Here is a 20,423-nt window from a genome sequence, read left to right as displayed (position 1 = left end):
GACAGAGGTCACCAGCAGGATAGTATAGAAGCTCTGTACTTGAAATGGTTTGTTAATTCTTTGATATCAGCAGAAATAACCTCTTGAAAACTCTCTCTGCAACATTTTTTTAAATTATTTTTATTTGTTTGTATACAACAAAGTCACCCAGATAATGAGTAAGCCCATCTTCCCCAAGGGAGAGCTCTGTTGTAGAGATGAAGAGTTGCTAAGCCTCTTCAGATGGCCAGGAGAGGAATTACAGTGTGTTTCTGGTTACTGAAAACCATAGTCTTACTGTGGTAGGAAGGATGGCCTAGAAGATACAGCACTGGGGCTCAATGCAGATGAGAGCACGGTTTTATTTCTGGTTCGGGTAGGGACAGTCTGTGCAGCTTTCTGCAAATCAGTATATCATGAGCTCTTCATTCCTCCCTCTAAAATTAAAATAAATGGAAATAGCATTTTCTCTCTAAAGGAAAAGAGGAAAAGATATCTATGTATGGTTGTGAACAACTTAGCAATGGTGAAGAGTGTCGTAATAAGCAGCTGTATGTATAGCTAACTGTCTGGAGAGAATTTTTTTTTTTTTTTCACTCACCTCTTCCATGATGCCCAGCAGAAGATCTCAGAATAGTGGCTTTGTGGAATATTTTGTAGAATTATTATCCTCACAATCCATCCCTGGTTTTCATTCATTTTAAAGCCATGTTGTGGGCAGACTACAAAGGAAGTAGGAGGCATCCCTATTTTATACTGCTCAGTAGTAAAGTCAGTCTCAAAGCCCTGGAGAATCTAAAGCCTTAGGTTATTTTGGTTTAGACCAGCATCATTTAAGTTAGTGATGATGCTGCTTGGGCTTTAAATTAAGAGCATAAAGCCTTGTGGAGTGAGATCAATAGTATCTGGTGTCTAGAGGGACTGAGCCCTTACACTCAGAAGGAATAAAATTTGTTCACTGGTAAAATGAAGAAAGAAAGTACTCCTTGGCTTGTGTGTGCTATGCAACATATCCAAGATAAAAATTAAACTTTCTGGAACATAACTAAGTTAAAGTTTATACCTGATTTTATCCTGGTTTCCTAAGAAAACAAGGCTTATGTATCATGCTGTTCACCTGTCTCTGTGTTCCTTCCTTCCCTCATTAATATTGGACCTCTTGGAAATTTTCAAGCACATATGAAATAGTTTAAATGTTGCATAAATAGTAAGTTTCTCGCACATTTTGGAATATCTGGGTACAGAGGAAAGACCCAGATTAACATCTATGCTGAAGAATAAGCTGTGTTACAGTATGAACTAGTGAGTTCATTTCATTTGGTCCATCAGTAGAGAGCTACAACTCACATACCAACAAGCCCAGAAGCAGCCACAGCATGTGTTGCCTCTTTTCCAGGCAATATTTGGGAGATACTAAAAGGAGCTGAGCATATTGAGGGTGGGAGCTGGGTATCGCAGACGACGTGTGGAATATAGATGGGATTATGGCATGTTCTTGGGTACACATTCTGAACTTCTCGCTGTAAAACTTGTAGTGTCTTCATCTATTTATAAGGCTTTGAAGCATCTTCTGTTTCAAACGGCATTTAAAGAACCCAGTACCGGATCAATGTAAATGGGATGTTGTTGTCCCATATACATGAAAGAGATATCAGCAGAGAAGTTTTGTGATTGCCAAAAATATAATGGTGACATACCTATTAGAAAGACTATCAACTTATGTATACCAGAGTTATTTATGGAAGAAGCCAAGTATCAGTTGGTAGAGCAGTTCAAAAAATCAGTAGATCATTGTGAGCGTAAAGAGATCTTGTAGCAGTCATTCTTGGGTAAACAATTCCCCCTCCCCCAATCTTATAAAAGTATATGATATGATTTCATAACTATATAATGAAATATAGTAATTTTATGTTACATGCAATATGTTTGTAAAAGGTGTTTGATTTCATAACTATTTTTTAATATATTGCATGTAATTTATAAAATGTGCTGACTAAATTGTTATAAAATGCTTTGTTTAAAGTATATCTGTATTAGATAGACTTAATTTTTATTTTATCTTTCCTCCTACTACTTTTTCTTTCACTTCTTGTTTATCAAAGGCGATGGTACATCTCAACCTGTTTTCAGCACATTAACGTTCTTCTATTTTCCTTTTATTTTCTTATTTTCTCCTTCTCTACATTCCTACCCTGTGTAGTCTTTTGTATTCTTAAATGTTTCAATCTTTTTTCGGTTTTGTTTGCTCAGTTTTTCTTTCTCTTTTCACCTGCACAGTTACTTATCTGCAAACTAAAACTATTTAAATGTGTCCTTACAGCCTATTCATTCTAAACATTTCTTTTCCTACAAAAAAAATAAATACGCTGCCAAATCTCTGGTGCCCTCCTTAGCTTGTCACTTGCAGTCTGTATTTAGTAGCTAGATCTTGTTGATACAGTGTGGAGCACATTAGGCGAGATCTATAATCAAAGATGTCTTTTGCTTGTCCAGCAAATACATAGTTAATAGCTGACAGCATTTATGAATATAGACCCAAATGCTCTCTTGCCTTGTATTACTTACACCTGTAGAAAATTACTTTGAAGTCAGTGTGAAACAGTACCATTGTAAGTTTAATTTTATTTTCATTTTACACTCACTTTATTCTGTGCAGGACTGCAGAATATGTACCAAATCTATATATTTTCTTGGCATTTGTGAGCTTGAAGAAAAAGCAGCCAAATACGTGAATCCATATTAAGTATGGAGAGCACAAGCCACAGAGAGGTTGTAAGTGGTTCAGAAAAAGTATGTTTCTGATGAAATTTTTTGTGGCCTGCAATATTTTAGAACTTTTTTTTTTTTCAGCAGAAGAAATAATAATGAAAAACTGTACCTTCAAAATGACAAAGGGATGTATATGCTTATCTTTATAGGAAAAAAAAGGGTGGAATTATGAGGTTATTTCTAAGTATGGAGAGTTGCTAATACATTGTCCCTCGTCAGATTGATCGTATCAGTATAGAGTAGTAGTCAGTCCCTTGGAGAGTGGGGGTGGGGAAACTTTATTTCAGGATTAAGGAATTTCAGGTGTAGAAACCTGTGTAACAGTTGTGGAGACATAGCTGCGTCCTTGTCATCCTGTTTGTCGTAATTCTGACAGTCTCTTGCACTTGTATACCAGTATGGTAGTATCACTCCCAAGTCCTAGTTGGGCACCAGTATTTAAATAATTAGAAATAATTAACCATGGGGCTGTATACCCAGGGAGAAGAAAAAAAAATCATCAATATTTATCAAGGATTTGGCGGGTTGGGAGGGTTAAGAGGACAGTTTTGATTCCCTTGCCAGTCAGCAAATCTCAGTTAACAGCAGAGCAGTCTCTTGTGCCACAATTACTCTTGGCGTTATGTCTAACTGCCACTTATATATGTGTTGATCAAATGATTCTTATCAGTTTTAATATGCTGTTTCAGTAGTAAACTAATACTTGCTTTGAATAAGGATAGGTTAGCATATGTGTTGAATTTATTGATTTTTGCAGAGGATGGACTGGACAAAGTTATACTGCAGTCCATCAGCACGCTGTATGTTCTAAAAGGGAATACAGATTATCTACTACCGCTTACATGTTGACAATCTTTTATTATCCTTCTAAAACAAAAGTATTACAAACTGAAATCCTTAAAAGATTTTTTTTCTCTCCGTCTCTCTCTGACTTATTTACTAATGAAACTAATGAAACAAAGTTATATTTTGAGTCATCGTTTATGATAACTGAATCTAAAGGCAGAAACAGTTCACAAACATTTTGCGAATGGTACATGACTGCCTGGAATTACAAGGCTGAAGATCTGCTGGACATTCTCTGCCCTGACGTAGTGTGCTTAGATTCTCTAAAATAGTGAATCCGCATACTAGGAAATAAGGCAAAAAATTAAATACACTGTGTCATCAGGACTAGGTGGCACCCATCTGGCCACTGGAAGGTGGAAGGAGCGTGCGTCATTGTCTCCTTTTCCTTTCTTGCAGATTTTCTTCTAAGAATTTTTATTTGGAGCTCTGATGTCTCCCTTAAATCCTAGAGAGTTCAAACTCGCAAAAGAGAAATTTATCAGTTCTTCTGTGTTTGGAAAAAACATTTAAATCCATGATGAACTTATGATGGCCATTGCTTTATCACTTTCAGAGCCCATTTGACTCTTCTGCAATCAAGATATTATGCAGCAAGTGTTTTCCTTCTGAATTGAATGCGTTGTCATATCCTCCCCTGGTGACTGTCCTTGGAGGAAAGAACAAGTGAAATATCTTTAACGTCCAGTGACATAATGCTCCCCATATGAGAACTGTGGGGATTTCCAGTATAAATCCATAGGAATGCTAAGGAGAGGTTTGCTTGGATGCATTTTCCCCAGAAAATCCCCTTTGTAAATACTGACTTTTAAGTCTTTGAGACTGTCCATACAAAAGAGTTGGGCAGTCACAAAGCAGCTTAGGAGTTTTACATTAAAAACCAGATACCGTTCCCCAATGGACTTGGGTCTGTGAAGATAAAGCTTATTACGACACCTGAGAGTTTCCATTTGGCAGTATCTCTAGGGGCTGAACCTAAGCTGTCTTATCTCCTCCTTTACAGCTGTTTAGGTATTTCTGCTTTGATTGATCTGAGAAATAGGGCTCCTTGCATGACAATGGAGGTGCTGTATAATTTTAGTCCCTCTTGTGTTCACTCCAGGTCAGATTCCGAAAGATTTGTGGCTTTCTCCAATTTGACTTTTCACATGGGCTGGAAATTTCAGATGCCAGCAATAGTGTTTCCTGAGAACTAAGACAGACCCTGCCTTGGAGAATCTAACCAGACTTAACTCTTGACTTGCAAAGCCAGTAAATAAAGCCAGTTGTGGAAGTAGAAACATTCCATTTCAGTTTCAACAAGCTACCAGCACAAAGTATTTTCTTAGTCCCTTTCCTACACTTTGGAAGCACCAACTGTCCCTCAGTCTTAGAAACCTGCCAAAGATTGTGGACCTTTTGTTTGCATAAAACCTCCTGACTTCAAGTAAAGATGCAAACAAAAAGTTATAGGGATTTAAGACTCCCTTCACTCGCAAAAAGGCAATACACCTTTAACACTGGTATGTCAAGCACTTAAATGTGAACAGTTGCAAGAATTTTGATTGCTTCTGTGTTGCCAGTATTATTTGCAACATTGCCTATTCACCTTCTTTTTTCCCCTTTATAAATTAGATATTAGTATATTACTTTAACAATACTTGCATCATTGTTGGCATTGGTAAAGCAGCCTTAACTTGGAGGTTTTGTTTGGTCTGTTTGTTTTTCTTTACTGTAAGTTCTATATTTTCATATCTGAACCTTACATTCATGCAAGGTTGTTTTTTTTTTAAGCTGCTTCATCTTTTTCTCATTTTAGAAGCTATAGCAGGCAAGGCTGTATTTTGCTTAAAGCCCAGAAAATCTCTGATCTCCCAAATAAAATGTTCCTGAAATAGAGGGGGCTACCCTGAACAGGCTTCTCCATCATTAGTAAGCATATTCATTTGTCCTTTTGCTAATCAAAAACTCCCTGGTCTTACTTCTACTCCATAAACTCCAAGTTCATGGAGTCGTCGATCTAATCCCTATCCCACCTGTAACAATGCCAATTCACTCTCAGGAAAAAAAAAAAAAAGAGAAAAAAAAATTCCAAACTCATACAAATTGCTTCATTTCTAATGCTTGGACAAGAAAAGTCACTCCTCCCAAATAAAATACCCGTTTTATGTTCTTTCAGACTGCCCTTGTCCTGAGACCGTACCCTCCCTAGGAACAATTATTACTGCACCCAGTTCTTTCAGCCTATAAATGCTGATCTTGAATATAGCAATGGTCTCTGATATGCAGACAAAACACAGTTGAACAGTGTCTGCCTCCCCCTTTGGCAAAATGTGCAAAATTCTACAGTGGTCAGAGGGACAGGACTACTGTTCAGCTGGTTCTCTGGCTTCACATCTGTACTGAAAATGACTGCACACGGAGTATATTTTGTTCAGTATATATTACGTGTTGCTCAAACTCCTGACCCACTGGCAAAGCCTAGGTAGCTATGATGGTGAGACACCTGATAAGTTGGGGATTGTCATTATCGCCTTTGTTCAGTGCCACCTATAATATATATACAGACTCTTGCTCAGTAGGAGGAGAGTTAGTGACAATTTCTTGTAGCCTTCTTCTATTTGCCTGCTAACTCTAAATTATTAATTCCTGTCCTTTAAAGAGTAATTTCCCTCTTCCATTTCAAGATATGGTTTACATATAATTTCTAGTACTGTAAAATTTTAAGTTATAGGATGAATTACAAGAATCTAGTGCAATATAAGGGCAGGAAGAAATAGATCAAAATCTCCAATGTTAATCCATATAGCTATGTTATGAACATGTCAGAGACAGCTGATGACAGAGATGAAGAGGAAGTTATGTTGCAGATTATATCAAAAAATTGTCCAAAGATTGTCTTTTTCTAAAGAAGCAGTGTTAAATAGTAAACTTGTTAAATAACATATGATGAGCAAAGATATATGAAGCTTTGGATGCAAAACATGAACAAAACAAACTGATATTTTTAAAAAGTGATTATGACTTAAATGGCAGTACGATAGAAGAACTTCCAGTGTCTACACAGGTATTGGTGAAATTGTGGGAACGCTATAGACTGTTATGGTTTGAGCAATCAAGTTCTTCATGGATATAAAACTGAGATAACAAGGTGGGGTTTGGGTTTCTTAATTTTGCCATCTATTGGAACTTTGGTATTTTAGTCAAAGAATGCAGTGAAGTGATTCGGAAGCGTATAGATGAAGTAGGGCTATGGGAATAAGTAACTGAAATAATGGTCAATATGTAGATTAAAGGTTATTCTATTGTTTGAATCTGTTAGCATTAAAACAAAGCAAGCATGCAAGTCGAGAAACAGAAATAGATCTATAAAAATTACCAGTTATACATGTTTATAATAAAGCATGAGACTAAGAAGAGACTTACTACAGTGAGCAGAAAACTTCAAATTAGTCTCTACAGTGCCATCATAACAGTCTGCAAAGATAGCCCAACAGTTTACACAGCTGATCAGGGCACTGTTAGTGGAGCTTAACAGCTTTTGCAGGCTTTGTACATTTCCTAGGAAAAAAAACCTATTTTTTCAAGGATAATAAAAAAGAAGGTCTTGAAGAGGTTTTAGTTTTGAACAGTTGAAGCAGGCCAGAGGGAATAAGAAACTTTCCCATTCTCATTTTGCAGCTGGAGTACTGAGGCACAAAATATTTCATTGATTTGCCTAGGATCACACACAACAGTTGTATTAAGACTAGTAAATAAATTCAGATAATCTTAGTCTAGATTCAGGTCCTTAGGCCGTCTTTCTTCTGTATGATAAATTTTTAAAAATTCTTTAAGGCTTCAGTTAGGTGAAGCATCAAGACTGTTTAAGAGAGGAAAAAATAGGTAACTTCATTTCAATAATGAAGTAATCAAGCTTGTTTTCCCTTTGTTTTCGATTTGGAATTACTTTTGGTGAAGGTGTAATTATAAATTCCTAAGTTTTAATTAATACCTAGATTGTACATGTTAAGGACTTATGTATTAAGAATCCTGAAGTCCATGCTTGTATCCAATAGGACCTTCTTGGAAAATTATTTTGTCACTTTGGATGAGACTTTGATTAATTAAAATTTGATTTACTGCATTCCAGTAATGTGGAATAATGTCCTGATTCTGCAAGTTACTAAAACCCATCATTTCGTGTACTTAAGAATAGATACACACTTAAGTCTTCTTTTGAATTGTTTGAATTGTTTAGTTCATTTGTCTAAATATTCTTAGTATCTTTGATTACTGTGTTAACATGTTTTCTTTCTTCTTTCATGTTTCTCTCTCAATTTGAAAAAAATCGGTATGTTGAGCAGACATTGACAGACCATTTTAATTTAAGCAACCCGATCTCAGTAAATATCTGGTATGTCTAATTTCTAACCAAAATTACAGTCCTTATTGTGTTCAGATCTGTATTTCTGCATAATCATTTAAATTTGGAGCTGTTTTGGAATTGCTAAAATAAAATGTAGCTTAAAAATTACATCAAATCTTTCATTTCCCATACACCTTTTTAATCCCCAAATTTGAAATATTTGAATCCTAAGTTAAAAATAATTCCCATGTGTTCCTTTCTTGATACAACAGTAAGTTTCAGTCTATATAAAAGTAGATTTTGTGTTCAATTTCCAAGGCATTAGACTTCTATAGTAGAACTGCGTAACGTGATTTAAACTTAAATTACGTTTCTTTCCTTCAGAAAGATCAATCTAAGTTCTACCAATAGCCAATATGCTTTCAGCACCTTTCACTGTAGTGTAGATTTTATTTTTTGGATTACAGGTAGGAAGACTTTATTCTTTGAAAAGTAGAGGTGTGGAAAAGGAATAATGCAGCTTCAAACAAGCAGGAAATTTGACTAGTACCTAAGAGGAATAATAGAATCCTGGTGCAGTGCTAGCTCAATTCGCTAAGCTTGAACCCTTTTCAGAGTAGGCAATTCAACTGTTACGTATTAAAGAAAGCAATTTTAACAGTAAGAATTAGCAGAAGCTTTTGGATTATAATTGTAATTGGGGTAATTTTGTGAGATTCATTAGCAAGATGATCTCATTTGTACAAATGTAAAACGTATCACTCATGAAGTTCTGTCAGGTTTCCGTTGACCCAGGTGCTTATAATGTGTTAATTTACATCAGGGAAACAGCAGTGTGTGGAAATTGGGCAGCAGATAGGATTTAGTTATTTTTCATTAGCACTTGGACTTTGATAAAGGGGAACAGAAAAGAGCTGCTTGACCTTTCAGTGCTTAAATTATTAAAGAGCAAATAGATTTGAGGTCTAGATGCTTGCAAATCTAATTTGTCTTGTGGAGTAAGGATGAAAAGACATTTTGAGTTTGAAATTGCTCCAGTCAACTTAGTTCTTTCTTTAATGTATCTGAAGATGAATAGATGACAGGAATTTAAAATGTAATATACAAGGAGTACTGCATGTAGTATAACTAACATGAATTTACCAGAGGAAAAGGAGCATTTTAATGACAGAATTGTTTCTAAAATATTTACAATCTTTAGCTTTAATCACTGAGTGAAAAATGAAAAGAATCCTCATTTCAACCAGTACTGAAACAGGTCATATTACCTTGTCTGGTCTGAGGTCCCTCTTATATTCAGTCCTGCTGCAATAACAAAGGTAACAATACTGTCCTGAAGGCAACAGCCAAATAACTTGGTTTACTATCCATCATGCTTTCGTGAAACCGAGGGATTCTTATCTTTGCTGCGGTATTAGGCAAGTGTATCCAGCTTCACTACCTTGCAAGAACAGATGTTTACATAACCTTCTACTTTTTTCCCAATACTCCATTTAAATGCGCAAATGGTATTTATTGTAGATTCACTGTAAATTAGTAGTTAGAGGAGGCAACACGCTCTCTTCAAAGTAGCTTGGAATCCCAGTTCTAAGCAACTGTGTTTTGTTCTAGAAAATTAACTGCTAAAATCATGTCAAACATTGATTTGGAAGAGAAAAAACAAGATTGTAATGTAAATAATTCATGGCTAGTTTTTACAGATCAGTTCTTATAGGGTCAAAGAAAGGTTGCCATGTATTGACCTTCATTTACTACTCAGCATGGAATTAATCAACTACTGAAAATCTTTCTGCTAGATGTGTAGACTTTGTTGCACAGAGCTGCAAAATGTATAGACAGTGGCCTTCAAGTGGACCCTCAAGACATTTGTTTGTCTCTCTGTCTGTACCAAACTTAAACATGGTTAGATTTCTGTGTGGGGTTCAGCATCAGATTAAACATCTAAATGTAGGTGTCCACTTGTAGATGTCTACATGTGAGCTGAGTATTTAGTTATTAGTCAGGGGAGCCTAGAAAGCGATTAAGTTGACCCAAAAGTAGACACCTCCTCGCTGGTCAGGTCTTTAAGATCTGTTGCCTGTACTTAGTAGCTCTCCAGTGACTGTAACGGGAGTTTACGGATGTATAGACATCTTCATGAAGACACTTAAATTTAAGTGTCTTAACATTAAACTAAATCTCCACCATGGTGAAAATCTAAATCAGGCAGAAGAAGAGGTATTAAGCATTCTCAGTGTTAACTTTCTGGGCATTTTCTGTGAGCATAGGAAGTGCAGCATCTCCTACGGGAGATGCTAGATCTTAAAAACATAGTGAATGGGGTCTTTTGCACATGATCAGTAGGTCTAGTGAAAAAACAGTAAGATGGCCAAGAGAATTGGCGTTCTTCTGCCTCTTGGTGATACTCAGCTATGAAGGCTCTGCAGACCTAGCATCATGCTGTCATAGTATCATGAAGTCATAGAATGATTTGGGTTGGAAGGGACCTTTAAAGATCATCTAGTCCAACGCCCCTGCCATGGGTAGGGACATTTTTCACTAGATCAGGTTGCTCAAAGCCCCATCCAACCTGACATTGAACAGTTCCACTGATGGGGCATCATTCAAGCACACAGCATTATCTAAACGTGCAAAGGCAGCTCGAGTGTAGAAGCTGTATGTTAGTCTGGTTGTGCACTGAGTCAGTAAGGCTCCAGAGAGTGTGCAAGAGCTGGAGAGCTCTATGGCAGAGCTCAGAGCAGCTTGAGTCTAGCAGAGCCCCAGCAGGTGCAGGAGCTCACTGGCTATGAGCTGGCTTGGTGACTACACAAAGTCATCTCTTTTATTTCTAAACCAGATTTGCCTTCAGAAGGGGAATAGCCATAGCTGTGCAGTGATATGACTAAGCCAGTAAGCCCTGTTGGGTCCAGACTGAGACCTGCAGAGGCCCAGCCCAAGTGTCCCTGTACTTTGGGCAGAGTCTTCTGTAAACATAATAATCTACCTACAGATGGCAGAGTGGGAACAACATGTCAGAAGACTGTATGGCTATTTCATCTTTAAGAAACATACCCTACCCAGAGATTGCTGCTTTTTATGAATTATCTACTTGAAAGATCATGAATTGTTATTAGATGTAGATGATGTGCAAAAATGTGGACACATTGCCGCTTTAACATCAGTTACCTATACTGACTTGCTTACCGGGATTCAAGATTCCAGGAGACAAATAATGATTAAGAATCACTGGTCCCCAGTGAAGCAATAAACTTGCAAGCCAGTCCTCTTTAGAGACATGGACTTCCCACTTCACAAATTTGAAAGCACTGACTCAGGCTTTTACAGCAACTGCAAGGGTATAATGATTACACTGTTTGCATATACAGCAGAAATCACAATTTCTTTGTTCCTGCTTGAATGTCCATAGCACCTTTACAGTGGAGAGGGATGGACTGTTCCCTGTAGGTCCCAGTACAGCAAAAAATGCAAGTGCAAACTGAATTGCTTTGCAGAATGCAGAAACACTTAAAAATATGATTATCTCTAAGATACGGAAAAGTGCTTTGCTGAGTGAGAATAACTTCCATCAAAAAGTGTTTTATTCTTGCTCAGTAACAGCCAAAATGCCACCAAAATTTTAAAAGACTGTAATTTACTCTATGTGTGCTTTTATAAATAGTTATAATGTCAACAGTTAAGCAAATACTATTCCCCGTCTCTTTGTAGTTTATTTCTTCATTTTTATCTTACTACTTACTTCATTTCGTTTAGACAAGATAAACAGGTTAGAGAATGGAATCTATAGCTTTATACTTGCTTCCGTGGACAAAATAATACTTAATTCTACATTTTAGCACTAATCAAGCAAGGTTTTTCTGTACAAGAGTTCGAACAAGAAAGTGTTCTGTGCATTTGCTATGTGAAAAGCTGTGATGTGTACGGCTAATTTTGTTTTTCCAAAACAAAATGAATTTGTTTGAAAGCATGAATCTGTTCCACAAATTCGTACACCTAAATACCAAAATGACACTTTCTTCCCGTGTCCTTTGCTTTTAACAGTTCTTTTTTTCCATAAATACTGGTATGCTATTATGGTTTCAGAATGAGTTGACTGCCCGAGTCTTAAAATAACCAGTGTGTTTCTTTTGTTCTTTCCTTTCTACACTCTTAGTGTCTATCAAATAGTTGTTGAAGAAGAACGCCCACGGAGGACCAAAAAGACAACTGAAATCCTGAAGTGCTACCCAGTGCCCATTCATTTCCAGAATGCCTCGCTTTTGAATTCCCAGTACTACTTTGCTGCAGAGTTCCCAGCCAATGGTTTACAAGCTGCTCAGCCTTTTACAATTGGTGATAACAAAACCTACAGTGGTTTCTGGAACACTCCCCTTCTTCCTCATAAGAGCTACAGCATCTATTTCCAAGCTGCTAGCAGAGCCAATGGGGTAAGTCTTATGACAGGTGTGGTTTTATACAGTATTTGTGTGTAAACAGATGATTGGCACCAACTAGCAAGATGCCTAATTTTGTTGCTAATGAGCAAATGAAGTAACCGTGAAATTTAACACACTGAGTTTAAAAAATAACAGTTTTCCTAACACAATATTGCTTAATGATTAAAGGTTACAGGAAAGAGGAGGGGAAAACACATTTTGTCAATAGTGAGTAAGCAAAGTAGTGCGTTACCATTCTGTCTTATTACCTAAAAGCTGTCCAATGAGTGTGTTTGGCTTTTTTTCTTTCTTTTTTTTTTTGTTTTTCTTTTCTTGCTTTGAAGAGGACAGTGTTGTGATTTCTTTTGTTAACTTTAAGCCAAACTTGATTGTGGATTTTAGCACATCTGTCTTGGCCTGTCCAGTCCCATTACCTTAGTTTGTAATGTCTTGAACTCCCATTTTCTCATTTGGTTGCCCTGACTGAATTAGAAACCGCTTTTTTCCCCCCTTTCTGCAAACAGTAAAAGAAAAATAAGTAGATGGAACTGAAATGAAAAGTGTGTAAAAAGGTCTTCGCAGATCATGTTTCATCAGACTAATTCTTCCTGGAATTGTTTTTCATTTCCTGGACAGACCTATCCAGAGCCCTTCAATTCTTGATAAGCTTTGGCTGTCTGTGCTGACAGCCTGGAAATGTTTTCTGCCAGAAACCATAATGGTCCCTCTTTCACAGTGCACTGACAGTGCAGAAATGTGAAACACCATTGATTATTTTTTCTTTCTAAAATTGTCTAGCATGATGCCTCGAACTATACTATCTGTAAGAAAAAGAAAAATCTCCCAAGGTCATTATGTTGCCAAAGTAAAAAAGCTGAACACTTGCCTGTTCTCTTGTGAATATCTTTCACATCTTTTCTACTTTTAGAGGAATCTTAAGTTAAATGTTTATGTACCATACCCAAGCAGTGTTTGTCCATATTATGAAAGCACATTGGAATTGCTTAATAAGCAGTTAAATATGTAACGAGGCACATTAAATGAACACTTCTCTGACATTTTATCAGTACTTTTAAGAATAGAATCACGGATGACTTTCTTTGCTTAGAAACACAAGATGTGACCTTTTTCCTTTTTATTTGACACAGGAAACCAAAATTGACTGCGTCAGGGTAGCCACAAAAGGTATGTTCATATTATGTCATATAGTCTGTATTTCAGCTTGCTGACCTTTCCTTCACGTGGTCTTTGCAAACTTCCAGAAATGTTTATATTGCTAAAAGGCATCACTAAACTCATTACAGAATTTTAAATGATTCATTTGCGTCTCTAGCTGAGATTTAGGAAGTGATTTAGGAAGTTTGTTTGTTTGTTTGTTTGTTTGTTTGTTTGTTTGTTTGTTTGTTTGTTTGTTTGTTTGTTTGTTTGTTTGTTTGTTTGTTTGTTTGTTTGTTTGTTTGTTTGTTTGTTTGTTTGTTTGTTTGTTTGTTTGTTTGTTTGTTTGTTTGTTTGTTTGTTTGTTTGTTTGTTTGTTTGTTTGTTTGTTTGTTTGTTTGTTTGTTTGTTTGTTTGTTTGTTTGTTTGTTTGTTTGTTTGTTTGTTTGTTTGTTTTTAATAATAAACATATTACTCATTTTTAGTTGTCTACTTGAACACAGGATTTTCACAATATATTCTGTGGGTTTTTATATGATCTCACAATAAATATTTTGGACTTTTATATATATAGTAGAGTTGCAAAATTGCCAATTGCATAGTGCATACTAGCTGCTTATACATCCGTAGTGAAAAATTACCCCTTACTTGTAAGCAATTATCTTATCTTAATTGCTTTATAAAAGAAAAGTGGAGAAATCGTGTTCTTCATTTTCATGGTACAGATCAGCTATATTTATTGGACTGTCAGCACATGACACTACAATTTGTGAGACAAGTTTGTATAATTGAGACAGTGCTAGCTATAGGTTTGATCCCCGAACAGGGAAAGATAAACATGCTGCTGATATATTTTACTTTGGAGGCTAGGATCTGCCTGTGATTATCTTTGTAGTCTCAGCTTTTTAGTACCTCTAGCTGGTGGCAACTTCAAAGCCAGGAAAAGAAGCGATGGGATAGTATGATTATTTGGAGATTGTAATAGAGGAAAAGGAAAGAAAGTACTGCTGTGAGTAGGAACAGGTAATGCCACCTTGCGGTTTGGGCCCCCGGTAAGAGTATGAAACAAAACCTACTTCGTCCCTATACCACTGTTCCTTGTGGGAGATCGTGCATGTCTCATAGTGACTATCCCTAACGTAACTGATTCCATCATGATTTCCTTTACATGTGGACTTCACAATTCCACCACCACCACTAAATCTAAATAGGATGGATGAGAATCTCATTACTTAAAAGTAACAGAAATGTTAGCATACAGTTGCCTCTGTTGAAAGGCTGGATCCTCCCTAATGTGACAAATATGTTTTTTATGGCTCTTTGAACTGGTTCTTGGTTTTTTTTCCCAAACCAAAGGAAGTAGTTTTAATTCTAATTTACTAACTGACTGCTTACTAAACCATAGAAAACTTTCAAATATCTAAACTACAACCCAATAAAAAAATCGATGAGAGATTAATTCCATATTCAAGTGGAAACCTGTGTTGTTGTTTTCCGGTAGCTTCAGTGATACCAGGAGTGGAATATATTGCCTCAGAAATCATAATAGGTGGTTAGAGAATCGATTTTAAATTATTTGAAGATTTGTATTCCTAATCACTAATGGATGTTCAACTATTTCAATTACTTGACTGACTGAAAAATCTTACTCTCTCATTTGAGAAGCAAGAGTAACTTTATGGATTGGAATAGCTCCCATAGCAACAAGCTACTTTGAGCTAACCCATTCGGCAATGGAGATGTGAGAAATGCAGCTTTTATTTTAAACAAATCTCCATACATTTCTGTTTTGAAATCATGTTTCAGAATTCTTCGTAATACCTTTGTGAAGCCTGTAAAATAACGTGAGGGATTGTTGTGAGGACTTTGAAACCAGAGGTGTCCTCAATGGCATTTATAGACCCTAGTGCAAATCTTTCTTGGGGGGCTTCTGTAAAGCACTGATTTCCATGCTTATAAACTGAATATCTGTATTATATTTTTAAACTATATTAATTTTTAAAAATAAAATGGAGAGCAAGAGATATTTTAATATTATATTAATCATACCTGTCTCTACAGATTTTTTCCCTTTAGATCTAACAGAGATACTTGAGAGAAAAACAGACTTCTGTGCCCTCTTTGGACTTCCCACATATGGACTAGAAAAAATAGCATAAATGCTTAATGTCTGTAGGTCAGAAGTCACCACACCTGCCGTGGGGCAAGACAGAAAATTGTCCTCTCCCATTCACTTCCCCTTCTGTCCACACACCCCCAAACAGCTTAGTACAACATTCACATTGCCTGTACCCCAGGAAACAAAGGCTGCTCTGAGTGCTGTGCCTGATCTCTTACAGACACGCACGATTTTCCACTGAGTTTTGTGACTACAGTATAGCTACTAGACAGTAAGCTACTTAAGCTCTCTCATGTGTTCGTTGTGTCCATCTATTTATTACAGTGCTTCTTACAAATAAGGTTGCGAATGCTCTCCAGTACAACATCTAGTTTTGGAATACTAATATCATTTCTGAAATGTTTGTATTCTGGGCTTCTGTTATCTTTAAAAGTTCAAGTTTGGTGGGTTTTAAAGCTAAAAGGAAGTGCTTTAGACCATTCATGTATAAAACTGGTACAATCTTCTTTTAAATTAAGGTCTGATCCTGAAAATACGTATAGCCTTGTGTAGGCCATTGGAGTTAGTAGACGTACTCTAGAATTTAACACGTATGTGGGGAAACCATATGCTTTTAGGCCCTAATCAAGTCAGTTATGTACCTGATTTTGAGCACAAACAATAATCTCACTGACTACGTTGCAACTATTCTGCCTTAAAGTAGACATGTAAGTATTTTACTGGGTAAAAGCCTGTGCCGTAAAGTATACCCTGTAAAACAAACATGGCAGTGCAGCCAACTGTCCGCTTGTTTCTTGATTCCCTGACTGCAGTAAACTTCTGCAATTCCATTCCCGTGGAATTTGAGGATTGCACCAACTGCATTGGCAGCCCCTCCTGGGATCCCGGTCACCCAAGGCAACCTCCAAGCTGCTCCACTGAGCCAGCTGAGCTTGGCCAAGCCACCTCGTTGTCTGTATTAAGGGCGTGTGGTTAGCCTGTTTGAAGTCTGCCCTCCCGACCAATATGGGAGTTCAGAACCTGACATGAGCATAGCTATATCATTTGCTAGCTGTATTTCCTTTAATTATCCCAACTCCAGATAATCTAAAAGTTGTTGGTGCCCTTGAGACCTTCTTAAGATCATTGAGATTCTGTTTTATCACTGAGTTTTGCAGTGTTCATTCCATGGCCCACTGTATGCTTTTGTATTTTTTGTTAAAATAAATGAGTAAGTGTAATATAAAGATACAGAGCTTTCTTGCCCCAGATCCAGCAGAACTCCTGAGTAGGTACTTCAATTTTCACTCCAGTTGATGTCAACAGGAATAATGCATGTGCTTACTGTCAAGCATGTGCTCAACTGGCATACGCTAGACTCTGTTGCTGGATCAGAGCCAAAGTGCACTGGATAGCCTATTACCATATTGACAGGCTTCTTATTAGAAAAGTACACCCTAACTCTAGAAAAGTACAGCCTAACTCTAGTAGGTCAAATGCACGTGTAGGATCTGTAGCTGGATAATACCTTCTCATTCCATCAAGTCTATTTTAAACAACCTCGGTTTGTAACATTTTAAAAAATGCTCTTGTTTTATGACCGTTACATTTTTACAAATGAAACCTCTGTTAAATGTGTTCTTTTAGAGATCATATAAAAATCCTGATTGCAATGACTATAAGTGTAATTTAGGATCAGAATATTGGGGTTTGTTGAGCTGAAAGTTCTCCTCCTGCTTCTGCTGAAGTCAAGGGGAACCTTTGCCACTGACTTTGCTAGGAGAAGGATCAGACAGCATATTCTTGTGATGCGGAGTCTTCTGTTCTTAGTTTTCCCTAGAGAAAGGCTTCTAGGACCTCTGTGACTATTTGGTGTATATACAAATGTGGAGACTGCAGGGTTTCCACTCCCATTATTTTTGACAACATAATTAAACAAACAAACAAACAAAAATCAGGAAGAGATTTTTGTACCAGTGGTAATAAAGGGTGTCGTATTTTGCTTGAAATACAGCTTTCATATACCTACTCTTTCTTCAAGCTAAATGACTGTAAAATCTCAGCAGACGAAGTTGAAAACATTCCAAAACTCCTCCAAGTTTATTGCTATCAACTTTGTGGTGTTTTGTGATTTATATTAAGACTATATTTCCTGATATGTCTTACAACACTGTCTGGATAGAAACATCTAGGTTATCTCCTAGGATTCCAGTTCTCAAGAGGGAGACATTATTGTTCTAATTTTGCAATATTGGAAGGCTTTCATTAATTATGAGAGAGAAAAGGATATTATAATATTTTAAATCCAATAGCAACAGTACTCTAGCAGCTACTATCAACACTGCGTTTCACTGTTGCAGAGGGATATTTCAAAATATTATGCAGCAGCAGTTTTGAGTTTAATTGTCTGCAGATGGTAGATGATCTATTTTCCTCACTCGTTGCCACATTTCTAATAGCACCCAGGCTGTTCTATGTAAATGAGTGATCTTTCATATAATTTTGTCCTTAATTTTCCAATATTTTTTCTTTGCATCATTTTCCAGCTGCATCATGTTGGATCTGACCTTTTAATTTTTTTTATATTCCTTAATATATATGTATCATAGTGTGCTTAACCATTTAGAGGCAATCATAGAACTGCTGGCAAACAAAGAAATATGAGATTTTATTAATGTGAGCCAAGGTAATAGTTATCTCTACCAGTCAGTGATTGTTACAGCTCCACCAGAAGAGTCTGAATACTTCAGGCACACGAACGATTCAGGTTTTTCGGCTTTTTCTTGTCTTAGTGGAAAAATATGAACTTGAATCTCGGACCTCAAACAGTTACATACATACCTAATTAAAAGCGTGCCAACTCTCAGTGGTCATTCTCTGTATGCTGAAAGTTAAGTATATGGGTAGTGTGTGCATTTTCAGAACAAAGACCCAAGTGGGTACAAGAAAAATGAATCTTAGCTAGCTCAAAAATATATTTTACATGAAAATTATCTTAAAAAAGAATTACAGGAAAAATGTACTATGATGAAATAGGAAAACAAAAAGTGAAACTAGTTCAAATTACCTGGAGAAGTTAATACTAGAGTAATCTGAATGAGCAGTTAACTTTCACTTAGAAAGCCCAGTGCTGTGACTAGCAGAGCCAGAGAGTCTCCAGTTTCCTCAAATGCATTATATGTAAATAATGTGCTTTGAGTCCTCTTCCTGAATGGAAGTCGCATACGAAAGTTTATTAATTTGCAGAATAACCAAACTAACAACTGAAGATGAAAAGGAACTTGTGGGAGTTTTTTGGTTTTTATTTGTAGGAAGTTCAGACAATAAACTATTGACCAAGATTCTTCTTGCTGGCCTAGCTTCAGTCTGGCTTTTTTTTCCCTCATGCATGCTGACCTGGAAATCTTCCTTTGCCTTAGCTGCGATAATCGTGACTCAGCTTACAACACCATACATTCGCATCGCCCCTGCTGCAGGCGACGACCAACTAACAGGTCAGATGTTCAAGTATAGACAAGTCATCATGCCCATTTTGTCTCATTTTCTTTGGCTCCTTTTCCCTGATGGTTTCTTCACTCTCTGCTCATAAACAGTTTTCTATGTTAAAAGTTTCTTTTTGTTTATAATTTTTTCTTCAGCTCCATTAAATTAAATTGTGTGCTTGGCACCAAAACTTACACACGCATCCCTGTACGTACAACTCCGCTGCATGTGCCCATTGTGTGTGTGATCTGTGGAATGTTCCTTCAAGCCTGATGTTGTAAAGAGATCTAGTCTTGCTCCATCTGTAAATTAAATGACAGTTTGAATATAGTTATATATCTGTGTACCTGTTTATTTTTTTCTGTGTTATTAGATCAACACACTAGAATTTCTAAATAATTTAGGCTCAAGAGTTGCATGTGTAAGTTAGGACAAAGATCTTGTATTAATGGATTTTTTTTTTACTGCAGAATGTTGGGAAGATCGTATTTTCTGGCAACATTTCAATATGCAAAAAATTAAAATAAAGAAATAAAATTGATTCCTTTTTAATTATGTTATACATGAGTTCTAGGATTAAAACAAAATAACCTAGCATGTGACATATGCGAATGAACAAGGCTGTAAGGTTTTTAAATCTAATTGTCAAAGTAAACTCAGCACGCAAGTGAGACAATTATTAGGCTCTGCGTGGCTTGAAGGCCGGTTCAGAATGTACCAGAAAATCTTTATGAACTTGGGGAAATGATTCATTTTATCAGAAAATAAACTTATGCATAAAGCTTTTAAGTGATTTGGAAACCTTTTTATTTTCAAACAGAAGCAAAGAGCATTAAAAAGTGAGTTTGATGGAGTATGTAACAGGGGAAGTTAGACCTAGTCCATCAGCATTTAGGATATGATAAAATCATAGCCTTTTTCAAGAATACTGGCATAGTTACTTGGGAAGCATGTAAATGTTGCTACCGGGGTGTCTAAGGGACGAGGAGGAGTTCAGATGCTTAGCATCTGGATACTGCTATAGTCAATAAGAGACAGTTAAATGATTCAGCTTAAGAGGATTAGCGACATGTCTGCTATAGCTTCTAATTCTGGGGTATGTGTTATAATAACAAAGCTGAGTGATCCATAATGCCCAAGTTGCCATGTCAATCAAGACAGAATTGTTGCATGTATATTTGTGTTATGTAATAACATATGAACTAATCAGAATAACGTATTTAGATGATGCCAGTTAGTACTAGCTTGTTCTTGTTAGTGCTGTTTGTCAGAAGCTCTGTCCACATACATTTTTATAGTTCAATTATTTTTTGCTTGAGAATACAAATAAAGCTTTGAAGAGACAAAGAACATC

At 36.6% G+C, this 20,423-nt stretch overlaps 1 protein-coding gene across 5 annotated transcripts in view; it reads left to right on the top strand.

The window, feature by feature from the left end:
* PTPRM (protein tyrosine phosphatase, receptor type M) overlaps positions 1–20,423 on the top strand; it is a 386,144-nt gene that overhangs the window by 182,144 nt on the left and 183,577 nt on the right. For 3 of the 5 annotated variants that reach the window (XM_019473357.1, XM_019473356.1, XM_019473355.1), the window contains exons 11-12: positions 12,072–12,345; positions 13,482–13,518. In XM_019473357.1, the coding sequence (XP_019328902.1) occupies positions 12,072–12,345; positions 13,482–13,518 (311 nt within the window). Of the gene's footprint in view, positions 1–12,071; positions 12,346–13,481; positions 13,519–19,005; positions 19,081–20,423 lie in introns of all 5 variants that reach the window. The other 2 variants (XM_019473354.1, XM_009284103.2) reach the window with 1 other exon arrangement.

Source organism: Aptenodytes forsteri, unplaced genomic scaffold (genome assembly GCF_000699145.1).
Source record: "Aptenodytes forsteri isolate BGI_AS27 unplaced genomic scaffold, ASM69914v1 Scaffold229, whole genome shotgun sequence".
Taxonomy (NCBI): domain Eukaryota; kingdom Metazoa; phylum Chordata; class Aves; order Sphenisciformes; family Spheniscidae; genus Aptenodytes; species Aptenodytes forsteri.
The sequence above is the reverse complement of the archived record's forward strand: the minus strand, read 5'-3'. Positions and strand labels throughout refer to the sequence as shown.